General features: G+C 37.1%; 1 protein-coding gene across 2 annotated transcripts in view; it reads left to right on the top strand.

Annotated features, from left to right (window-relative positions):
• The window catches only part of ccdc50.S (coiled-coil domain containing 50 S homeolog), a 34,679-nt gene extending 21,657 nt beyond the window's left edge, over nucleotides 1–13,022 (top strand). The window contains exons 5-12 of one of the 2 annotated variants that reach the window (XM_018242081.2): nucleotides 1,364–1,457; nucleotides 4,714–5,214; nucleotides 6,500–6,615; nucleotides 7,636–7,680; nucleotides 9,324–9,422; nucleotides 9,595–9,671; nucleotides 11,107–11,219; nucleotides 11,872–13,022. In XM_018242081.2, the coding sequence (XP_018097570.1) occupies nucleotides 1,364–1,457; nucleotides 4,714–5,214; nucleotides 6,500–6,615; nucleotides 7,636–7,680; nucleotides 9,324–9,422; nucleotides 9,595–9,671; nucleotides 11,107–11,219; nucleotides 11,872–11,891 (1,065 nt within the window). In that variant the 3' untranslated portion in view covers nucleotides 11,892–13,022. The remainder of the gene's footprint in view (nucleotides 1–1,363; nucleotides 1,458–4,713; nucleotides 5,215–6,499; nucleotides 6,616–7,635; nucleotides 7,681–9,323; nucleotides 9,423–9,594; nucleotides 9,672–11,106; nucleotides 11,220–11,871) is intronic. The other variant, XM_018242082.2, reaches the window with a different exon arrangement.
• Nucleotides 13,023–23,182: the final 10,160 nt, after the last annotated feature.

Below are 23,182 nucleotides of genomic sequence, written 5' to 3'. Positions count from 1 at the left end.
GCATGTCGTCATCATAATCAGAATAAAAATATTCTCAACGTATTTACCTTTATTGTGTGTGTGTTGCTGAGAATTAATTTAGTGAAATATATTTTTATCTGAGTTGTACAGAGTAACAGACCTCTTGCTTTACACATGTGGGGGCAAATTGGTAATTTACTCTGTCATTAGCATTCCACAAAACATTAGGACATGATTTCAATGGGCTGCTTGCACAGCAGCTGCTATTTACCTTTTAGTCAGACCATTACTTTTATTCATCTTTTTACAAGTTTCTGTAATATGCCCACTGCATGCAACATATCCTGAATTAAAGAACAGAATGACTTGTCAGCTTCTCTTTAGCTTGCATCAGCAAGAGCCATAATGTGATTGCTGAACTCCAGAGAAGATCTTTCTTATCTAGAAACAAAACATGGGTGGAGGTCATTCTATCTGCGACATGGAATAGATTAGCAGCTGTAACAGAGATTTCTAAGGCGATGCAGTAATCGTTTTAAAAGGAACCTGGCTATTTATAGCACTGGGCAGTTTCAATAAGTCAAAGCTAGGGCCTAAAAAGTAATCATAATATATGTTGTGAAATCTGGCATCCCTGCTAAACAAAATCAAAATAGCCCTAGTCTCAGACTGTTGACATTGTTTGAATAAAGTGTTGCTAATATTCTTTAATTGGGAAGAAGCATTTTTGTTTTTTGACAAAATACAGTATATAAATGATGAAAGGCAACCATATAGTGTTACAGGGGGTCCTGGGACCCTTTAGCCAACACATGAAAGCATTCAGTGTGCCAAGGTGGTTGGGTTTTTATTTTTTTATGGTGTCTCAGATGATAAGTGGTAAATTACATTTGCATATGCAAATTTCCCTCTAGTCCGTTGCAAGAAAAATACCATTCATAGGTACTTGAGTCTCGCTTTACAATTCCACCTTAATCTCCACAGTGAGGGAATATATCAATCTCAAACGGAAATTCTACCAGGCAGAATTTTCAGTGCAGGTGCATCTTCCTTGGGGGATAATGCTGCTTTGTGGATGAAAAGTATGGCAGTTTTGCCAGAAATTGCACTTTGTACATTGCAGTAAGATGCCTATTACAACCTGTGGCTCATTGCTAGGTCTGTAACCAAGCATACCAGTAACTAACATGGCGTAGAAAATATATAATCCTTGCTGTGAGTATATAATCACAGATGTTCGCATCCATAAGAGTTATCTCTCCTCTATTTCCTTTTCTCCAGTTTGTGTTGTACATTCTATTGCAGCGAATAAAGTAGTGTGAAGTAAAGCAGTGTGAAGTTGCATGATGCTGGTTTTGATTGCACCTAGGGAATACTGCAGTATTTTGTTTTATATTATTAGGACATTGCTCGGCTATTGCAAGAAAGAGAGGAAAGACGAAGAAAGAAGTATTATCCACCTTCCCAGGAGGAACCTTCTTACAAAGACAGAGAAGGTACAGTGTAATTGGATGTAGGCATGTTCAAGTGTGAGGAGGTATTTCCCATGTGTTAGTGATTTCCCGTGTTCCAATTTTTATAAAGCCATTATGCCAATTTCTAGGGAAGGTTATACAAAAGGTAGATCTGAGGTAAAGTTTTTTTAAAACTACATTTACAAGTGAAGGGTTTGGAGTTCATTTCATTTGGTGCGAGTGCACCGTTCAGGAAAATGTGGTTTATTTTTCCAGACAGATTTGCTCCAGTTTGTTCATGATAGTCAGATGACACTTGTGCGGCTCAATTTTCATAGATTGCCACAGATTCCAGTTGGGTTAAGATTCGGTTTAACAATCCTGTTACAGGGGTTCTTTTGTTCTGAAGCCACTTTTGTATTACTTTGGCTAAAAGGTGAATTTCTGCCAAGATTTAAACTTTGCTTTAAGTGAAATGGGTGAAATCTGTTTTTGCAGCTATTGCACCTGTAGGCTTACAGGGACAGTATAACCTCTTGTTCACTGAATACCGCTTGTGCTGAACATACTTTTTGCGTATTGTTTTAAAGGAACAGTAACACCAAGTTATTTTTTAAGTAATTCATTTAAAATATATTGTTACCCTGCTCTGGTAAAAATGTTGTGTTTGAAACACTATTATAGTTTAAATGAAAAAGCTTTTGTAGCCATGGGGGCAACCATTCAAAGATGAAAAACTCAGAGTTACGTAACAGATAACTCTGTAGAATACAATGGGAATGTTTCTGTTACCTACTGAATAATCTGTGCCTTTTCTCTTTTTTTAATGTAAACTATAGTAGTGTTTCTGAAACAAATACATCAGTTTTAGCAGTGCAGGGCAGCACTACATCGTATTTTAATTACTTTAAAACACTTATTTTTTTTGTCCTTTGGGAAGTAGGTAATTACCAGCTCCCTCGTGCTGATGCATTCCCTCAATTAGTAGGCAATTTATTTTTTACCCTAATGTAAGTGTATGGATGGGTCAGTGTGTGTATGTATGGATGCTGGGTTTCATTTGGAGGGGTTGAACTTGATGGACTTCGGTCTTTTTTTCAACCCGATGTAACTCTGGATGAGGAAACCCAGGACTTAGCAAATATTTCATAGATTTATTTATATTTCTGCATCTCAAGAATTCTTCTAAGTTTCTCTCTTATTTTCCATCCCTGCATGGTTCACATGATCGGCTCTTTTTTTTTTTTTTTTTTAAGAAGACTGTCCGCAAATAAACGTTGTTTTTGTCGAGCAGGGCTCTTGCAATCTTATCTCTTTTATTAGAACGCCTAACTGCAGTGTGTTATATACACATATGTATGCTCACATTTTACAACCTAGACTGAAAATGTTTAAAATGTTTCTTACTGACCAGAAGAATCGCAACCGCTAGTTTTAACTTTAAAGGAGAATTCAACCCCTTTTGCGCTAAAATCCCTCACCTGTATTGCGCCCCCTCCCCCCCCCCACCCCCGGGCAAATGCCCCTAACTTGTTACTGACCCCTCCGTGCAGTTCCTCTCCTGTTGAGTTCACGGCAGCCATGTTCGCCCGTGTGTTCTTCTCCCCGTGTGTTTGGTGGTGCATGCGCAGTAGAGAGATTTATCGGTAAGGATCTACTGCGCATGCACCGAAAGTCACAAAGTTTCCAAAAAAAGAAATCGGAAACTTTGTGACTTTCGGGCGCATGCACAGTAGATACTCACCGGTAAATCCCTCTACTGCGCGTGTGCCACCAAATGCTGCCGTGAACTCAACAGGATAGGAACTGCACGGAGGGGTCAGTAATAAGTGAGGGGCATTTGCCCAGGGGGGGGAGGTAGGGCAGCGGAGGCAACACGGGGGGGAGGGATTTTAGCGCCGAAGGGGTTGAATTCTCCTTTAAGCAAATCGTATTTGCTTAGTATTTATCAGATCACGTTAAATTAATGCAGAAATCGAGTAACACCAAAGTGCGAAGCTTCTTGCAATTGCACAAACTTATTAAAGTAAAAGGAAAGAACTACTTAGAGTTTTTTCTTTTTTCTCATGCCCATTTCTTTCTCCTTCCATTGCGGGCACCTGGCCACAACCTCATTTTCCTTCTGCATATCAGACAAATGTGAATGCAAGGCTCATTTATAAACACTGGGCAAATTTACACTTGAGCAGTTATCCATTCCAATTCATGATTAGCTTTTTTCAGCCAGCTGTAGTTTAAGCACTAAAAGCAATCATCTCATTACCATGGTTTACTACCCAGGTGCAAATTTGCCCAGTATTTATAAATCAGCTGCTCATTGCCATCAGAAAAACTTGTGCTGCTAATAAGTGCCACGTGCTTGTGTTCAGTCACCATGGAAATGCAAAAACATGGGCCTTTCATTGTCACTGATTACATGTGATGTGTGAAAGGAAAAAATACATGAGCCAGGGAGCATGCTACCAAAACTAACAAGAACATCTTTTAAAAGTAACTATCATTTGGGCAGCTAGTGAATTTATTTCAACAGGAAGTCAGCAAAGTGAATATAGTGTAATAACCAACTTGTTTTGCTTTCTAAAAGGCAATAAACTATATACTATAAATTGGGGATGCATCGAATCCATTATTTTGGATTCGGCCGAACCCCCGAATTGCTCGCAAAAGATTCGGCCAAATACCGAACCGGATCATAATCCTAATTTGCATATGCAAATTAGGGGTGGGAAGGGGAAAACATTTTTTACTTCCTTGTTTTGTGACAAATAGTCACGCAATTCCCTTCTCGCCCATAATTTACATATGCAAAATAGGATTTGGGCGATTTCGAATCCTACTGAAAAAGGCCGAATCCGAACCGAATCCTGGATTCGGTGCATCCCTACTATAAGTACTATATTAAAGAGGTTAGACAAATTAGTCATTAACAATGCGCTGGTGCTTTTTGGAGATCAGCATGCATTAACATGTTTGTGCAGCGCTATTGTTGGCATTACAACCAGTCCAACTGAATTTCACCATAATGGCAGGGCCCATCTTTCATAATTTTGAAGAAAAACCCTGTCATATTTTATTAATTCGTATGAAACAGAACATTGCAGAGCTATGCAATTTTGGGCTGGTTGGTTGTTTAGTATATTTTGTGTCCCTAAAAAAAAATAATTGGTAATTTCTTCAATTGTACTGTTATATATTCACCACCACCTCCCATAGATGTAAAGAACAAAATGGTATAATCCCCTTGTTTTTGCAATGGTAAATTGTAATGTTCTGCTTATGGTATTCCTTCATTGTTCAGGCCACCGTAAAGGTAGGCATAAGGAAAATGTGTCTGAATATGATAGACCTCATAGACAAGAGAGGCCTGAAAAAAACAGATTTGAAAGAAATGACGCAGAGTTTGAATCAACTTCATCAAAATGTGTTCGACAACGTGGCCGGTCAGTAGAATCAAGGTCATCTAACAAGGAGGAGGAGGATAGCTATAGAAGGCATTATGATAGGCCCAAATCTAGAAAAGAAAAACCACAAAGACCACCACCACCCAGGACAAGTAGACACGAAGATGATTTCAATATTGAAAGGACAAATGGAGAACACCACAATGAATACTTGCATAGAAAGGGGAGGTCTCACAGTCAGGACCCTCTCTCTACAAAGAATTCTGATTCTGATAGATGGCAGCGGGACAGTTCTGATGCAAAATCGCACAGAAGTTGCAAGGAAAGTGATTTTGACATTGAGCGACGCAGAAGGAGAACACCTTCTCCATGCCAAGAAAGGAATCCCAGGGATTCAGGTAATGTACATTAAAGGGTGATGGTACTATCTGTGGTGGCATCTTCATAAAATGGCTCATTGGTTAATGAATCTTCAGATCACCTGTGATTTTTTTTTTGTTGTTGAAAATCTGTTCCTTGATTCATTCAATCATTTCATCCTTATTGTACATGAATGCTCTGCTTCTTCTGCTGAATTGTGTGCCACTGATTTTGTCTTTGGTTGTTTGTGAGTGTTTTGTCTTGGTGCTCTTTCTTAAAACGGGTTCTTATAGTTTCAATGTGAAACTGTTGTACAGGTATGGGATCCCTTATCTGGAAACCCGTTATCCAGAAAACTTCCAATTACAGAATGACCATCTCCCGTAGACTACATTTTATTGAAAGAATTTACATTTTTTAAAAAAGATTTCATTTTTCTCTGTAGAAATAAAACAGTTCTGCACTTGTTTCAATTTAAGATATAATTAATCCTTATACGATCCAAATTACGAAAAGATCCGTTATTCTGAAAACCCCAGGTCCTGAGCATTCTGGATAACACTTTTGTATTTAAACTATAGTTGTAAATTGAACACTCTGTCAGAATATTGGAATCCACATATTAACTATGCAAACTCATAGAATCTTGTTCGATTTTCTTGATATCTGTGGTTTTTGATCATGAACATCAGACCTAGTAGAGTGTGATGTTTAAAAGCAATTAACATCTTAATGGATCCAGTTCTACAGACTTCTTTAAATCAAGAAGTGACACAGAATGACTACAGAAGCTGTACTGTTGCAGCTGAAGTTGAAGGCCACCAACTGAGCTGTGCAACATAGTTGCAGTGAAGGTTGGGTCACTAGTTAATAATGGGGGTGGGTTTAATTCTAACAATGCAAATGTATCTGCCGCAGCTTATATTTATTGTTACATTCTTACAGATTAGGAAACACAAGGATTATTATACATTGGATTTCTATACCATTGAATGATATGAAGCCATTTTGGGCTGTGGTTAAATATGCAACTAGGATGGGGTTAAATGGATAACATGTTTGTATCACATGGGTTGTAAGGTATTGAAACTGGGTTCATATTCACTAGTGTGAGGAAGGGGTTGGCCCCCGAAAGCTTGTGCTACAACTTCTGCAATAAAATGACAAAGATTTAAGCCAGTACAAGTTGCTATGTTTCGTCCCTATATACAGCTTGGTGGGTTTAATTCTCCCTTAAAACTATTAAAACTTTGGACAAGCAAATGTTAAACACAATTGCCTTAATCTGATAACATGTTTGAATCTTTGTTTTTTTATACTTAGGTTTTCGATCAAAGGGGGCACGAGATGCACCTATATCTAAACATATGTCGGGCTTAAGAAATCAAGAGGAACACGATGCACACCTAGCCCGGAGGCTTCAGGAAAAAGAGTTGAGGGTTAAGTGAATATTTTGCACTCGCATCCTTCCTTTTGTAACTAGAAAATATTATTTTGTTGAGAGCTACAACAGCTGTACCTGCTCAAGCAAATGTTACGTAATACATTTAAAGCTGAAGTTTGCATTGCTTTTTGGTTGTAATTCCTCCAGATCTATTTTAAAGGTTTAGGATTTACATAGTGGCCTATGTAGCGTGATAGTCACAAATGCATACTTTAGCCTCTTGTGCTACAGTTGTCTAAAATTAACATAGCATCATGTAACTCCTACTGTATATACAGTGTGCCTGTACATTAGACAATGCTTGGACGCATTAAAGAAGTGGTTCACCGTTAAGTTTTTAGTATGTTACAGAATGGCTAAAGAAACTCTTCCATTGGCCTTCTTCTTCTTCTGACTTTCTAGCTTTCAAATGGGGTTCACTGACCCTTTTTAAATACAAATGCTCTGTAAGGCTACACATGTTTAGTCATTGCTACTTTTTATTACTCATCTTTATATTCAGGCCCTCTTCTATTCATATTCCAGTCTCTTATGCAAATCAATGCATGTTTGCTAGGGTAATTTGAACCCTAGCAACCAGAGTGCTGAAATTGCAAACTGGAGAGCTGCTGAGTACAAAGTCAAATAACTCAAAAACTACAAATAAAAAATGAAAACCAATTGCAAATTGTCTCAGAATATCCCTCTCTACATCATACTAAAGTTAATTTAAAAGTTATCAACCCCTTTAATGTTCAGTGTAGCAGAAGCCAGTTCTCCTGTAGCCGAGACATCTATACATGCTTTTTTACAGGTTTGTTAAATTACCTGGATTTTGCTATATTATTTGTTATTGACTAACTGCAGAAAAAAACAAGTAACATTACACTGCTTTTAAGATTGGTTAGTAACTTTAAATTCATTGCTTTGCATTAACATTTACTAGGCAAAATGTATTTTAAGGTCTATAACCTCTTTAGTTTTTATGAAATTCTATTTGACTTTACTGAAATCTTTCTTTTCTTTATAATTTTAGGTAAACATTGTGGATAAACGAGCAGCTCAGATGGCTCAGGATGAGGTCAGCTTAGCTAGAATTAAATTGTCCATCACTAATATTGATTAGTCTCCTGCTATGGTTTTGGTTGCACTGTATATTTAAAGGGCACCAATCATGACCAAAATCATTTACTAAGTAAATACACTATGTGAAAGTTCAAGAAATCTGATTTTTAAAACAGAATTGTTTGTATAATGTAAATGATCAGCTCACTATACCTTCTGCAAGATCTCCCCTATCTCCACTGCGGTTCTATCTGAGGCAGACATCTTGGATTTCACTGGCTCCTCCTACCTATATCTTCCCAGCCAACTGCAACTCTGAAATCTCACACATGCTTTGTTGAAATTCCTTGCTTGCTTATCAACCCTTCTAAGCTATTTTCAAATCAGCCAAACCTGTGTGTTAGCTGCTGTTCAGTAGTGCTGCCACCTGCTGGAAGTTAGTGTGTGCCCTTCATTTGCATAATGACTTTACCAGCAGGGGCCAAGATAGGGAAATCTCCTGATGCTTCTAGTGGAGGCGTTTACTTAAACATGGCATTCTGGGTAGAATACTCAAAGCAGTGTTACAATCTGAGCATGCTCCTGAAATTTGCATATTAGAGTCTCTGTTATAGTCACAGTATGGCCTCCCTCAGTGAAAGAACCCATTTGACAAAGTAAGGGATTTTTTTAAAACCTGCAGTTTTTTCAAAAAACTATATATGTCGTTTGATTAAACATGTTTAGCTTGTACTGGTCAGATTGTTAATGTGTTTGATTTTGGCTGTGATAGGGGCCCTTTAAGAAATATATATTTGTAATGCTAATTAGCAAAATGTTAATGTTGTTGACTGCCTCTCTTGCCTTTTTAATGAACACAAGAAACTACTAATACCAGATGCAGTTCTATAAGCAATGATTAAGATGCAGAGTGTTAAAGGAAAACTATACCCCCAAAATGAATACTTAAGCAACAGATAGTTTATATCAAATTGAATGACATATTAAAGAATCTTACCAAACTGGAATATATATTTACATAAATATTGCCCTTTTACATCTCTTGCCTTGAACCACCATTTCGTGACTCTATCTGTGCTGCCTCAGAGATCACCTGACCAGAAATACTACAACCCTAACTGTAACAGGAAGAAGTGAGGAAGCAAAAGGCAGAACTCTGTCTGTTAATTGGCTCATGTGACCTTACATGTGGTTTGTATGTGTGCACAGTGAATCTTACGATCTCAGGGGGCGGCCCTTATTTTTTAAAATGGCAATTTTCTATTTATGATTACCCAATGGCACATACTACTAAAAAAGTATATTATTATGATAATGGTTCATTTACATGAAGCAGGGTTTTACATATGAGCTGTTTTACTCAGTATCTTTTAATAGAGACCTACATTGTTTGGGGGGTATAGTTTTCCTTTAAATGGGCGGTATACTCTTTTACAACATAACTTCAATCAGAAGTACATTCATTTTATACAATTATAATGTTATGTTAAGAGAGGCAGCAAAGAATCACAAACATATGTTAAAGTACTTACCATTTGCTGAAAAATGACAACAAAAATTCTTATTTGAAAAAAGGTATTGTAATATTTAGCAGAAAAGTTAATGTGAAAAAAATAACAGCCTTCATCATGACCTTTACTCAAGTCCTCTGTTTCTCAGGAAATTGCCCGCTATATTATGGACAAAGAAGAAAAAGCATATAAGAAGTCAAAAGGAGGTGGAAAAATGTCAGATGCAAAGCGACCAGAAGAATTGGAGGTAGTTGTGTATTCAGTACCTAGAAAGCTTCAGAATAAAGCCTTCTCTAACTTGATTTTGTTTCATTTTTTATTGGCCATTGCACAGCATCAGTTAGATTTTTAGATCCTGATTAATCAAAATGTCAGCTTTTCATAAACATGTTTTTAAAATTCTTTCTTGCTTATTTTAGGCATCTGATCATGTCAGGCAAAGGTCAAGAGAAGGACATGACCATCATCACCGCTCCAGAAGTGATAAACCATACAGGTAATTATTACAGGTAAACTGTAACCTGTTAATGATAACATCACCACTACCATGACACTATTACATGCAAAGAAAACGTCTTTATTTAAGCAATACATATATTTTACATATGCATGATAAATATATATAAGTGGAGTGAAACATTACTGGTGATGTTGCTCAAAGCAACCAATCAGATCTTTGCTTTTGTTTCCTAACTGTTGAAATCTAATTGCTGATTGGTAGCTATGGACAACATCACCAGTAATGTATGTGTCTGCTTTTTGCACAGCGTGATTAAAAGGCCCCTACTAACTATTAAAAAGAAATAGTTAGTAATTGCAGCTGACCTCCAGTGCCTAATACAGCAGGATGTTAACACAGTTGGCTTTGCTAAGGGGTTCTGTCAGAGGTGTAGGAGTGAAATGTTGAACCATGTTATCAAAATGACAAAAAAAGGGGAAACTTCCCAATCTTAATTCAGTGGGTGTTAACATTAACCCAAAGGCACCCCAAGGAACGTAACTACGAATGCGCAATATGTGACTGGTGAGAATAGCACTGTTTTCTAAACAAACACTATAAAAATATGTATACGTTGCTGCTACAGTACAGTATATATTTGCAACTAATCCATACAAAGCAGGTTTTATTTTAAAACCTTAAAAAAAATTGTAAATCCCCCAGTATAAAACCCCCCGTATTTGTCTAACAGAATAACAATTTGTAGTTTCTGTAATAGGATTATACTTCTAGCATGTAGACCATTTAATACAATATGCACTCCTTTGAGTATCCTGTTACAGAGGTAATTTATGGTTATTGTGGGCCACCCTTACTTGATCACAACTGCAACATACATTGTTTCCCTATTTTGTTGACACATTATTTGGATTTGCAATGTCAAACTCAGAGACTATATACTTAATTTAAAAATCAACCTGTAAGGATTGTGTACCCTGTGACATTGTTTTTATTGGTTGGTATTTTTTTTTTTTTTAAAAGACATTCGATAATTGATTTATGCTTTTTAAAGAGATACTGACACCAGTATTTAAGTATTAATTACTTACCAAATCCTAACTATCGTCAACGTGACCTATATGTAACTTTTAATGTAGATTAATATTTTGAAAATAAATTTAAAGTGTCAGTATCACTTTAACTGCAAATATATCATAATATTTTAGTCCCCCACTTATTCATCTTTTATATAGTGGTGGTTGTTGAATGAAAAATAAATTTAATATATTTGTAGCTGCTATTTCTATAAATTGTAGAATGCTATTTTTATTTTTTCTACCCCAGAGACATTGGTGAAGTAGTGTGTACTTATAAGGGGTTGTATTCATTTATTTGCAGAAAATAGTGATAGATAAAACTCTTCATAGCTGTATTTTAATGATATGCCATTGATTTGATTTGTATCCTTCTTAATATCTTTATGGTTGCACAGGCCCCTTCATCCACCTCGAGATACTGCTGAAGACGATTACGATGATGACTATACCAACATAAACCAGCACAACTCACCGAGGTCTAGTTCTAAGTCACAGTCCTCTCTCAAAGGTAATCACCTAAGAATGGCTGTATTTGTATCTATATACATATACAACACTGATTCACCTCAGTTGCTTAAACGGGAAACCCATGACCGTTCCATTAGTGGCTCTTTAGTCCCCCCCCCCCCAAAAAAAATACTTGCTAGAACATTTTTGGACTAATAGGCACACGTACCAGCACTGTCACCTGTTTCACAGCAATTCTGTTTTTACTGAGCTTCTGTGAAAGGCACCAGTTAAATATCACCTTATTTGATACATACAGTAGAGCATAAAATTCCTATTGGTTTTTTTTTCTCATGGAACAATTTAGGGAACTTTTTATAGCAAATTTGCTATTTCTTGTAATATTTGCTATTCAGGATGACCTGGCCAGCATGAACCAGATGGTATTCTGGACTGAGAGAAGTCCCAAACAATGGGGGTCATTTACATATAATGAGCAATTTGCACCTTGGCAATAACCCATGGCAATGACATCTATTAACACAGATATTTGTTTTCCTTGCACTACTTGCAGCTCATTGCTGGTTGGTTGCTGTGAGTTACTGGCATCTTTTATACCTTCACAATGGAGCTGACTTGTATTGTAGTGCATATAACTGCTTAATTATTTGAATGTTGCTGTAATATGGAGTTTATTTTCCTCTCTTTTCAAGGCGCATACTACAGGCCATGAGAAATCAACTCATGCAGGAAGTGATGTCGAGAATCATGTATCAAACTCTGAAAAGAACGTTGGTTGCAAAATGAAAGAACCTTCATTTTTATCCTATCGGCCTGCAATAAGGAAATCTCTTCTAATTAGCAAGAAACAGTGCAGCGCTATGTGTGCATTTTTCCACAAACATGATCCCAAATTTTACTTGTTGAAAAATCTTTTAAGTGTTCTGTCATTGTTTAAATAACTTTACAGTTATTCTAAGAGTCCAAGGACACCCTTATTTTGAGCTCATTGGAAGTATACAGCAGAGGGCAACTGTATTACAAATATATTCTGGTTCACTTTAGACAAGTATACCACAGTGTTCCATCAATATGCTTCATCCTGCTCGTTTCTTAAAAAAAAGTTCCCTTTTCAGATGTAAAGCACAAAGAATACCGTTTTTAGTAGTCATGGTCTCTTTGGGTGAAACTGTGATGTTTTATATCTACTGCCTAAATTTTTTAAATGCACCTTGCTGTAATATAATGATAGGGGGATATTTCTATATTTATGCATGTACCTCATAACATGTTTCCTCACAAGCTTAAAAATGTAAGTGCCAAAAAATGCTTGCTAATTGGTTTTGAAGACTTCCTAGTGCACAAAACTTGGATGCTTGAGACTGCAAGTCCAGTCAAGGGATTCCATTCATATCTCCTCAGGAACTGACTGTGCATACCATTGGGTGAAAGCTGAGTAGTGATTATCATTTCTCAGTAACCTAAGTGTTACCGGTGAACTGCGCAATCTTCCTACAGGTGGTTGAAATTTGTGCTATTTTCTGTTTATTTTATATTCTCATAATTGTGTGTATTATAGTACAATTTTTTTAATGAATGAATTTGCCATTTTTTAGATTTTAATTCATATTTATTATAATAGTTAAATTTAATCCAGCCAGTTTTGGTAAAACTTTTTAATAAACATGACTTTTAATTATTTTCATTGACTACTTCCGCTTAGATGCTGCAATATTCCTCCCTTTAAAATAACAAGGTTGTGCTTTTTTTTTTTTTTTTTTATACATTTTTCATATTTTTCTAGTACTTTTTTTATGGTTGTAGTTACACTCTAATCTGTATGCCAAATAAAGTCATTCCAAAGGAAAAGTGGTAAATGTGTATTTAGAACTTGATCTCCGGGCATTCACATTGACCTGTACAATCGGTGACCTATTATATTTTGATTTTTTTGGGGAGAGAGGCACAAAAGCTTTGCTCCTTAGATCTAAAAAGATCCGTAATACAAAAATTTTGATTTTGTTTAGCTTACGTTAATCTTATATTTGACTAAATATCATTGGTGGGTCAGATTTTGCTGTTTATTGTGCCATATTTATGTGCCCAGTCTATTAGCCACTCTTGTATATCTGTTTGTATTCAAGAAACCCTTAATAAAAAAAACCCTACCCTACATAGACCCCCCCAGCCTACCTTCCCCCCCCCCCCAGGGCAAATGCCCCTAACTATTTACTTACCCCTCCGTGCAGATTCTGTCCAGCAGAGTTCATGGGCGCCATCTTCAGCTGCTTTGGTAATCTTTGGGATGTGACTGGCACTTTGGCAATTTTCGTGAGTTTTGGCGCATGCGCAGTTGTCGTGAAACAGAAAATTGCTCCAACTGCGCATGCGCCACTTCGCCGTCTCATTCCTAAGATTACCGAAGAGAAGAAGCTAGCGCCCGTCAACTCCGCTGGACAGAATCTGCACAGAGGGGTAAGTAAAGAGTTAGGAGCATTTTCCCGGGGGGCAGGAGGGAGGGGGGTCTATGTAGGGTAGGGGGGGTAGGTTTTTTTGTTATTGTTAAGGGTTTGTTTCTCCTTTAAGTGTAAAATCACACAGATTATGGATGCACTGAATACACTATTTGGGATTCGGCTGAGTCCCCGAATCGTTCATGAAAGATTTGTCCGAATACTGATCTGAATCCTAAATTTCATATGCAAATTTTGGTCCTTGTTTCGTGATGAAAAGTCACGTGATTTCCTTTCCCAGCCCTAATTTACATATGCAAATTAGGATTTGGTTCAGTCAGGCACAAGGATTTGCCTGAATCCTGGATTCGGTGCATCCCTAACACAGATACTGTTGGCCTGTTGGTTATGGACCCAGTTGGAAGCATGTTGGATTCTAGGGAGAAAGCTTGCTTTGAACCTGCAAGGATATTATCAGTGATGTCTGCTGACAAAAGGTACACACTGGTTTTTAAAGAGCAGTAGACTCTGCATTTCATCTGTTACGGGAAATTTTTTTCTTGCACTGCAAATGCACAGTATGGAATTTCATTCATTACTGTGACCAATCTTATAATATCAACCAAATTCCAAAAGAATTGTTTTTTCATTAAACAATTCATTCATTGAATGTGTTAATTGCTACTGAAATGTATTTTCAAATGGGATTATAATGGACTTTCTGGTCGTAGCTGCAGATTACCATTGGTATTTAACTTTCTAGTGTGTGAAGTCCCCTAAAAAGCAGTTGGTTTTCAGGAAATTACTGGTATCCGGAAGGTTTTCAAATTCAGGTACATACATGTATTAATTCTTCAGTTGCACGCAGAGTCACATATGCAATTGATTTTTGTTTTCAACTTTTTGTTTTGTCAATATGCGCTTCCTCGTAAATCTGTCCACATTATTTTTACCAAAGCATCATGTTTTTGAATGTAGCCATTTATTTATCTTGAAGCCATGGATGTTTATTGAATGTTACCTGTTGCTTGTCATGTCTAATAAAATGTATTGTCAAAGAAGGTCTAAAGTTACCTGTGAATTCTGACAATTTGAAGACGCCTATGTGAAGCCAAACGATCAGCAAGAAGCCCTGCATAGTCCCATTGTTAAAAAAAAAGACTGGTGAAGATTGTTTTTTTGGGTCTAGGGGCCGAAAACAGTTAAAGCCACAGTACACAGTGAAGAACGTGAAGCATGGTGGCACAAGCATCAGGATATGGGGATGTTTCTCATACTATGGCGTTGGGTCTATTTATCATATACCAGGGATCATGGATCAGTTTCAATACATCAAAATACTTGAAGAGGTCATGTTGCCTTATGCCGAAGAGCAAATGCCCTTGAAATGGGAGTTTCAACAAGACAACGACCCCGACCACACCAGCAACAACTTGTTTCCAGACCAACAAGATTGACATTATGGAGTGACCAACCCAATCCCTGGACCTTAATCCAACAAAAAATGTTGTTTCTGAGGCAAAAACAAGAAATGCAGAAGAATTGTGGAATGTGAGAGGTGCAAGTTGGTTGACTCCATGCAACAAAGATGTGCATCAGTTCTCAGAAACACTTTATATAACTTTTTAGTTCATATTCAAAGAAAAGGAAAATCTTGAAACATCTTTCAGTTTATATAGTAAATGTTTGTTTGTAAAGGAAAATGTAGACACTGCTCTTTTTTGGAGCAGCCTAATATTCCCTTTTCTTCACTTTCTGCAAAGAAATAAAACTAATTTGATTATTTTTTCTTCATGTCTTGATTTGAAATAGAATGTGCAATGTTCCCAATGCATTGCATGCATGTAAATAAAAGCTATTGAAAGGGTTTTGAGCTTTATTCACTTTTTTAAACACACTGCTATTATTCTGAACACAAATCTAGATAGGGACCCTGTCAGTAGGAGGTTGGCTTTGTTTGTATTATAAGCAAGGTTCAGAAAGATTGTGGTGTCCGTTAGTTAGCTCCAAACTCCTTTAACGAGAATAAAAATATACATAGTAGAAAAGTTTCCACTTAGCCAACATCCTGAAAAAAAATGTTATGGTTAAACCTAAAATCAACAGTTCCTAGAATCTAAAAACACTTTGGTTCCCAGAAAAACTTGTGAGTAATTGTATTATACAAAGGAAATAGAAGAATGTATTAGGAAGGAAAAAGATAAGGAGGGGGGGGGGAGATGGGGAGCGTGCAATCCTTGGGTTTGTACTGATTCCACATAAGTAAAGTCTACCAAAAAGGAGCTAATAATACTGTGTTTTCAGGTGTCTGTACAGGGATTCTGTATATTATTATTAGAGACTTTAAGTTTTTATCCTATGGGTCTTATGTCTTCTGCACTGGGGTATATTTCACCTTCCAGTGTTGGTCTTTCCAGGGGGTAAGACAGGGTCAAATGTACTAATTTTAATTATACAACTCTTACCGCAAAGATATTGATCTATAGGATGCAACTAGTGATGTGCAGGTTTTTCTGGGACCCAAGGGTTGGCTCCGCTTGGCCCAACATCCACACAAGTGTTGTGGGTGGATTTGCCCTCTGAAATATTGCTAACATCTACCCATGACCTTGCTATACACCACTTCGGCCTCTGGCAGCCTATAATTATAGACGTGCCTGCACCACCCCACTCCCGTTTTGACGTCAGGGGTGGCTGTGGGTCTATAAACATGCGAGTCAGGTTGGGAGTGGGCCGGATAGGTTAAGGTTTGACGTTTTGTTGACACACACATCTCTTGATGCAACCTCTGTGATCCCTGCCACATTTGGGGAGAAGGATACAGTAATTCACACGAACTCTTTGATAATGTGTGGTTGGGAAGAGTGGTGGAGCAGTGGTTATTGTCCCTTTAAGCCTCAATGCCATTGAATTGCTAATTTATTTTTACTTAATTTTTTTTTCACTAAAGACATTAAACAGGCTTGAGTAGTACCTGGTTTCTTTTACCTGGGCTAAATCTTGTCATCAACCTTTTTTTTTTTATATGTTATAAACGTTAGTAACTGTAATCTGTAATTTACTTAGATGGTATATAAATTCTCTTTTGGCCATGTACTAATGATGTTTGGTTGTTTGTAGGGATGCACCGAATCCAATATTTGGGATTTAGCCGAATCCTTGAAAGATTCGTCCAAATACCGAACCGAATCCTAATTTGCATATGCAAATTAGGGGCAGGGAAGGAAAAAAGTGGAAAAAAATAATTTTTTACTAGAAGTCACGTGATTTCCCTCCCTGCCCCTAATTTACATATGCAAATTTGGATTCGGTTCGGCCAGGCACATGAATCCCGAATCCCGTACTGAATCCTGGATTCGGTGCATCCCCTAGTTGTTTGCCAGAACAGAACTGGGTTGTGCAAGGAAAGCCCTGGAGCTATAAGCGAAGGGCTGCATAACAAGGGATCTGAATGACCAGCAGCCAAATTATACTGGTCTAGGTCAGAGATGTGCAGAATCACATGTAACTGTGTTTAGGTGAGAAGGAATGAGTTAAAGCAGGAGATGGCCAGGCCCAGGGGTGGAGTAAGAGAGGGATGTGATGTCAGGGGAAGAAGCAGTTTACTTCCTTATCTTCTGAGCAGGTAGAAACATCCCACCCACCCTCCCTCATTTTGCAAATTTTATGAAATGTCAGGAGTTTTCTACTTTATGTTCTCATATTTTCTATTAATAACTGAATATGGATGTTTTCATGAAAGCGCTGTTATATTGTGGTTTCTATATCTTTACACATTATAATTGTGAGAGTCTGTATTGTACTTATTTATGTTAAATTAATGTGAATCGCTTGATCCAGGGAATGTTTCTGATCGCCATTGGGGTCAGGAAGGAATTTTTTCCCACTTGAAGCATAATTGGCACTGGCTTTGGGCTGGGTTTTTAGCCTTCCTTTGGATCAAAACAGTGCACATATGATATTATATTTTAAGTTTTATTTGTCACAGCAGCGGTAGGACCTGCACAGGTAAGTTTAGAAGAGGGAGAAAGGAGGTTCTCTCCTGTGACTGCACGGTGGATTGATTGATACAGACACTACTACTGCTTGTGCTAGAGGGCAGATGCAGGTCCGGCTGCAGGGCTGTTGAACTTCTCTCATGTTGGCGGCAGAGCATAGTAGCGATCTCTTGTTAAATTCTGGCTTTAGAATATTGCCTTGGGTTAAGCTGGCAAGGTCCTATTTATTTAATAAAATGTGAATAAATGCTGTGGCCATTTTACACCCATCTCTGTCTCCTGGTTTAATTAAGGTATGTAATAATGGGGTCCAGTGGGATAGCTCAAAGCGAAGGGTCAAATTGAGGAGTCCCCTTGTCATGTGTTTCTTATTATTACATTGGTATTGCTCCCATTATTCAGTGGTTCAGTGGTTTTTGAATCCTGTAAATTAGGCAGAAAGTTAGGCATCCTCCACACACAAGGATTTTGTGTTTTAATCAGCCTTTTCCATTATACTGCTGGCCTGGATTCCAAAAATAGGAGAGCCATGTAGCCTGCATTTTAGTCCTCCCATTTATCTTTAAATGTATTCTTTAAGCATGTTCCAGAATATCTCACTAAGCATTCCTTGCCATATGATCACTTTTCATGCAAGACACACACACACCTCTACAAGCTAGTTCTTGAAACGTTTAAATGAAATCAACTTAAAATATACAGTCATTTTGGTGCTAGTGGAATTGCAGAATTTTACTGACTCTATTCATAAATGTTATACTTAGGCTAAATGTTTATATGCGTTTGATTTATTTAAAAGATTACGTAATGATGTAAATATATATGTAAGCTACTCAGAATTGAAATAGATTTAGAAAAATCTTTTTAGAAAATAAAAAGTGGGTTCAAATATGTGTTTTTAGCACAAGAAACTCAGTACTTGTAGGTCCTTAACACTTTTTACCTTTTTTATGTTCCATCCTTCTAGAGGGAAATATATTCAAACTGAATGTGGTTCATACATTTTATTTTCAGTTAAGCAACACTGAGCAAATAAGAATAGGAAAGAAAAATTATCACCCCCACCTAAAATCGCATTGCACCACTCTAAATCTGTAATGGATTCCTGTCCTACAATTAGCAATGAGCAGGGATCCTGCAGTGTTTCACTTCTATATATGATCATTGGCACTTTTTTCAGATAATTTACCAATTAGTCTAAAATAAATCGATGATCTGAAAAACAAGATTGAAGTTGAATAAACCGTGTTTCCAAAATTCCTTTTTTCCTTTAGGATCATAGAATGTTGTTATTCCATCATGACGCACCTTTAGAATTCTGAAGCGTGCCCTTTGGAAAGGATAACTGAGATCAAACAGTTACTATAGCCATGAAATTAGCTTCTTGCATTTTTCTGCTGACAGCTGGAACCATTCTCCTTTTGCGACCTGATAAGTTCCCCCCAGATTGAAGGACACCGTCAATTATCTGCAGTCTTTAGAAGTCTTCTATCCAGAAATGTTCAATGGGATTTAGATCTGGGCTCATCGCTAGCCACTTCACAACAGTCCAACATTTTGGCTTTAACCATTCCTGGGTGCTTTATGAAGTGTACTTCTGGTTGTTGTCCTACTGAAAGACCTATCTGTGATGGTGACCCAGCTTTCTCTTTTCAAAATGCATTGATAAACTCGTAATTTCATGAGTCCATAAACACTCAATGCACTCTTGAGTATATAGGGCATCACAACAACTACAAAATGTGAAGTTACCTACTCCATGTTTAACTGTAAGGATGATGTTTTCTTCTTTTTCCTGACAAAAAAAAATATATCTGCCTCAGGACATATTCCCAAAATGATTTTGGCTTGTTCAGGTGTATTTTTATTTTATGTGTCTTTGTCAGCAGTGGGTTCTTCCCATGTCTCCTACAGAGGGGTAATTGCATGTGCCTAGGGGGGTTCATCATTTTGTTTCCGATGCAGGTCACTTGTGAACTCTCCCAGCACAAGATTGGAGGTGATTACATTACGTCATGGCAGGGGTTTTCCTGCTATGAGGCAAGGAGAGAACCTTGCCTTAGGTGGCATCTCCCTACAAGTTACCAGGGGAGGCAAAGTGCCACTCCTGGTGACTTTGAGGGGCAGATTTATCAAAGGTGGAATATTATAGTTTTTAAAATTTAAATGAACTTGAAATTTTAATATTTTCAAATTATTTAACCAAAAAATGGAATATCTAAAAACTCAAAAAAATATTAACAACGTGAAAACTCGAATCGAATTCGACTAAACTCAATTCGATTTTGACTATTCAAAAAGGCATGAGGTTGCATTTTGAGCTGAAAGCTGCTGATTGTGTCTACATCCAGGAAAACACAGTGGCTGTCCGTGCAGAAGGATGAATAAGATGGACTTATAGCCTTGAGATTGCCCATGCTTTCTTACAATTTTCTGTCTCACCTGACAGTTCTTTTCTTCTTTTACTTTTTTTCCATGTTCAGTTTATTGCTTACAGACTATTCAAATTGGTTGAATGTGCTCTTTTTATATTGCAGGTACTCATCAGGTTTATTTATGAATTAAAGGAAAATCGCCCTCTTTTGAGCCAAATATTTCTTACCACATGTAATAGGTGCCACCATCTGTTTTCTCTGTAAGACACATTTGGTCATTGTTTCCATCTTTTTTTTGGTTGTTCCACTGCAAATATAAGAAATAAAGCATCTGAATTCCAACAATATTCTGGCAGAATTGGTGCATTATAATAAAAAAGCACAATGATGCCAATAATTTGGGATGGATTTTATTTCTGTCGTGCACAGATCGTCTTTCTTTAATTCAAGGCTAAAGCTTTCAAAATCTAGACCTTTACTTGCCAAAGCAGAATGTGTTCTCTGATCCTACAACAGCTTATAAACCTTATAATCTCAACTTTATACACCTTTGCAAACAAACAGGTTCAGTGGTTTGATCCTAATGTCAAATAAACAAATAAAATGTCTACAGTATATACCAGCACTCACTAGAGCCGATTTATAAAGCTGTGGGGGAAAAACAGTGATTAAAGGGGTTATTCACCTTTGGGATAACTTTTAGTATGATGTAGAGAGTTATATTCTGACAATTTACAATTTGTTTTCGTTTTTTATTATTTGTGGTTTTTGGGTTATTTCAGCTTTTTATTCATCAGCTTTTCAATTTGCATCCTAAGCAATCTGGTAACTAGGGTCCAAATTACCCCAGGAACCATGCATTGATTTGCATAAGAGACTGAAATATGAATAGGAGAAGCCTGCATAGAAGGATCAGTAATAAAAAGTAACAATAACAATATATTTGTAGCCTTACAGAGCATTTGCTTTTTAGAAGGGAGTCAGCGACGCCCATTTGAAAGCTGCAAAGAGTCAGAAGTAAAAGGCAAATAACTATAAAAAATAAATACTGAAAACCAAATGAAAAGTTGCTTAGAACGGGCCCTTCTATAACATAATAAAAGTTACCTTAAAAGTGAACCACCCCTTTAAATAAACCACTTATCATATGAGTGCCAGGCATACTGTATTTGTGTAGGGAGTATAAGCTACTGTGAAGTTCAGTATAGAGATTGCTTTTATAAACACCACAACTTAAATAAAAAAAAAACAATTCATGTAGTGAATAAACAGTGGGCAATACAGAGTTGCTAGGGTCCCCGTAGAATGGCCCCCCTCCTATAACAACATGAGAAGCAATATAACTAAAACTGACTGGCTTTACAGGGCTTAAAGGAACATCAAGTTTGCATTAATTGTAAGTGTGACTTGTGTCTTGGCTTTGACCAGCTGGTGTTGTCTATATTTAAGCTGTCATTGTATAGTGTATATTCTAATGCTTGTATTACTTTCACCTAGAGGCAGTCTTACCTGGAAACATTTTCTCCCATCTTTCCAAAATTTATCAAGAAACTTCAACATGTAAGGGACAATTTACTGCATTGCATAAGGTTTGTTGTCTTTTTTTGCTGAGACTAATTTAAAGGAAAGCTAAACACCCCTATCCTCAGCCCCCTCCAAGCACCTTCTCTGCAACATCTATTCCATTCAAATGTTTCCCTGCATGTGGAACTGGAATAAAACCAGAGTTATATAGTGGAGTTCAGAAGCACCATCTTCCCCTGTTTTCAGGTCCTCTTCTGTCAGTTTGTTCATGCAGATCTTTCAGAGATATTCTTAGTTGGATCTATGTTCAAAACCAGCTGTGACTGTACATGCTCCTGAAAGATCCGTATCGGATCTAAAGGCAGAGGAAGATGGCTCTTGTGAACTCCACTACACGACTTTCACCTTATCTTGCATTTTAATGATCAGTGCCCTATAATACAGGTTTTCTTGTACACAGGTATAGATCTGCTGACAAAGTTATATGCTCTGTATAGCTATATTTCTTAATCAGATATTGCTATCATTCACTTTAGGAACTGATGTTGCTGCAGATATGACTGCCATTGTTCCTCGCTGGCATTAATGGTCAGATAGGCAATTACTTTGGTTATTCTATGGATGCCTGGCATCAAACTGTTGAGGGTCCTTCTCATTCATTTTTAGAATGGGTTCCTAATGACATGTGAAAGATAGGATACTGCAGAATGAAAGTTTTGAAATGCTTTGTTAGAATGTGTACTTTATAAAAATAGATAGTTTCTTCAGGTAAACCTAGGTATCGCCCACAGCCTTTTGTGGGATTCTGCCTTTTTTTATTTGTAATTTCCTGGTGTTTTGTTAATGCCTTTCAACGATTTCCAACCCACAAACATTTCTTACAGTGATTAATCTTGTTCAAAGCAATTATGTTTGTAGGACCTTACCAAAAACAAAAACAACAGTATGACTTGCCAAAATATATACTCTAAATATGAAGACACTTACCCAAATATTCATGCAAACAAGAGAAGGGAGGGGTGATTTTGTCACCATACTACATCTAGAGAAGAGTAACATAAGCCCAACAATGTTCATTGTAAATAATCATGTAGAAAGGGGGAAAAAAAGGTTAAGAAATAAGAACTATATTATCCGATTTAAAAAAAAAAATACGCTATTAAAAAAGGGTTGTTCACCTTCCAAACACTTTTTTCAATTCAGCTGCCTGTAATGAAACCCAGAGATTCTGCTCAGCATGGACAAAGATAAGAAATGTATCAACTAAATGTATCCATTTAGAACAGATTACAGGGTCGGCGACCCCCCTCCCTTCAATTTACACTTAAATATAAGAAAAATTAGTCACGCATAGAAAATAGAAAGTCATTGGATAAAGTCGTTATTTCTGGTGATCTATCTGAAACCCAACTAGTTGTTTGAAGGTGAACAACCCCTTTAAAGGCTATTGTGATACTAAAATCTACAATAAGTATACTGTGTAGATATTGGTATATAGTTATATATGTGAGTGTAAAGATGTGTGTACAGTATGTATGTGCATTGGGGTTCATTTGGAAAGGGCTGAACTTGTTCTTTTTCTAAACCCAACGTGTAACTATGTTGCGGTGGTATGATAACTATGTATAAATATATACGGGGATCATATAATAATCTCTTGAATGATTTATTTAC

This window comes from Xenopus laevis, chromosome 5S (assembly GCF_017654675.1).
Source record: "Xenopus laevis strain J_2021 chromosome 5S, Xenopus_laevis_v10.1, whole genome shotgun sequence".
NCBI classification, from domain to species: Eukaryota; Metazoa; Chordata; class Amphibia; order Anura; family Pipidae; genus Xenopus; species Xenopus laevis.
The sequence above is the reverse complement of the archived record's forward strand: the minus strand, read 5'-3'. Positions and strand labels throughout refer to the sequence as shown.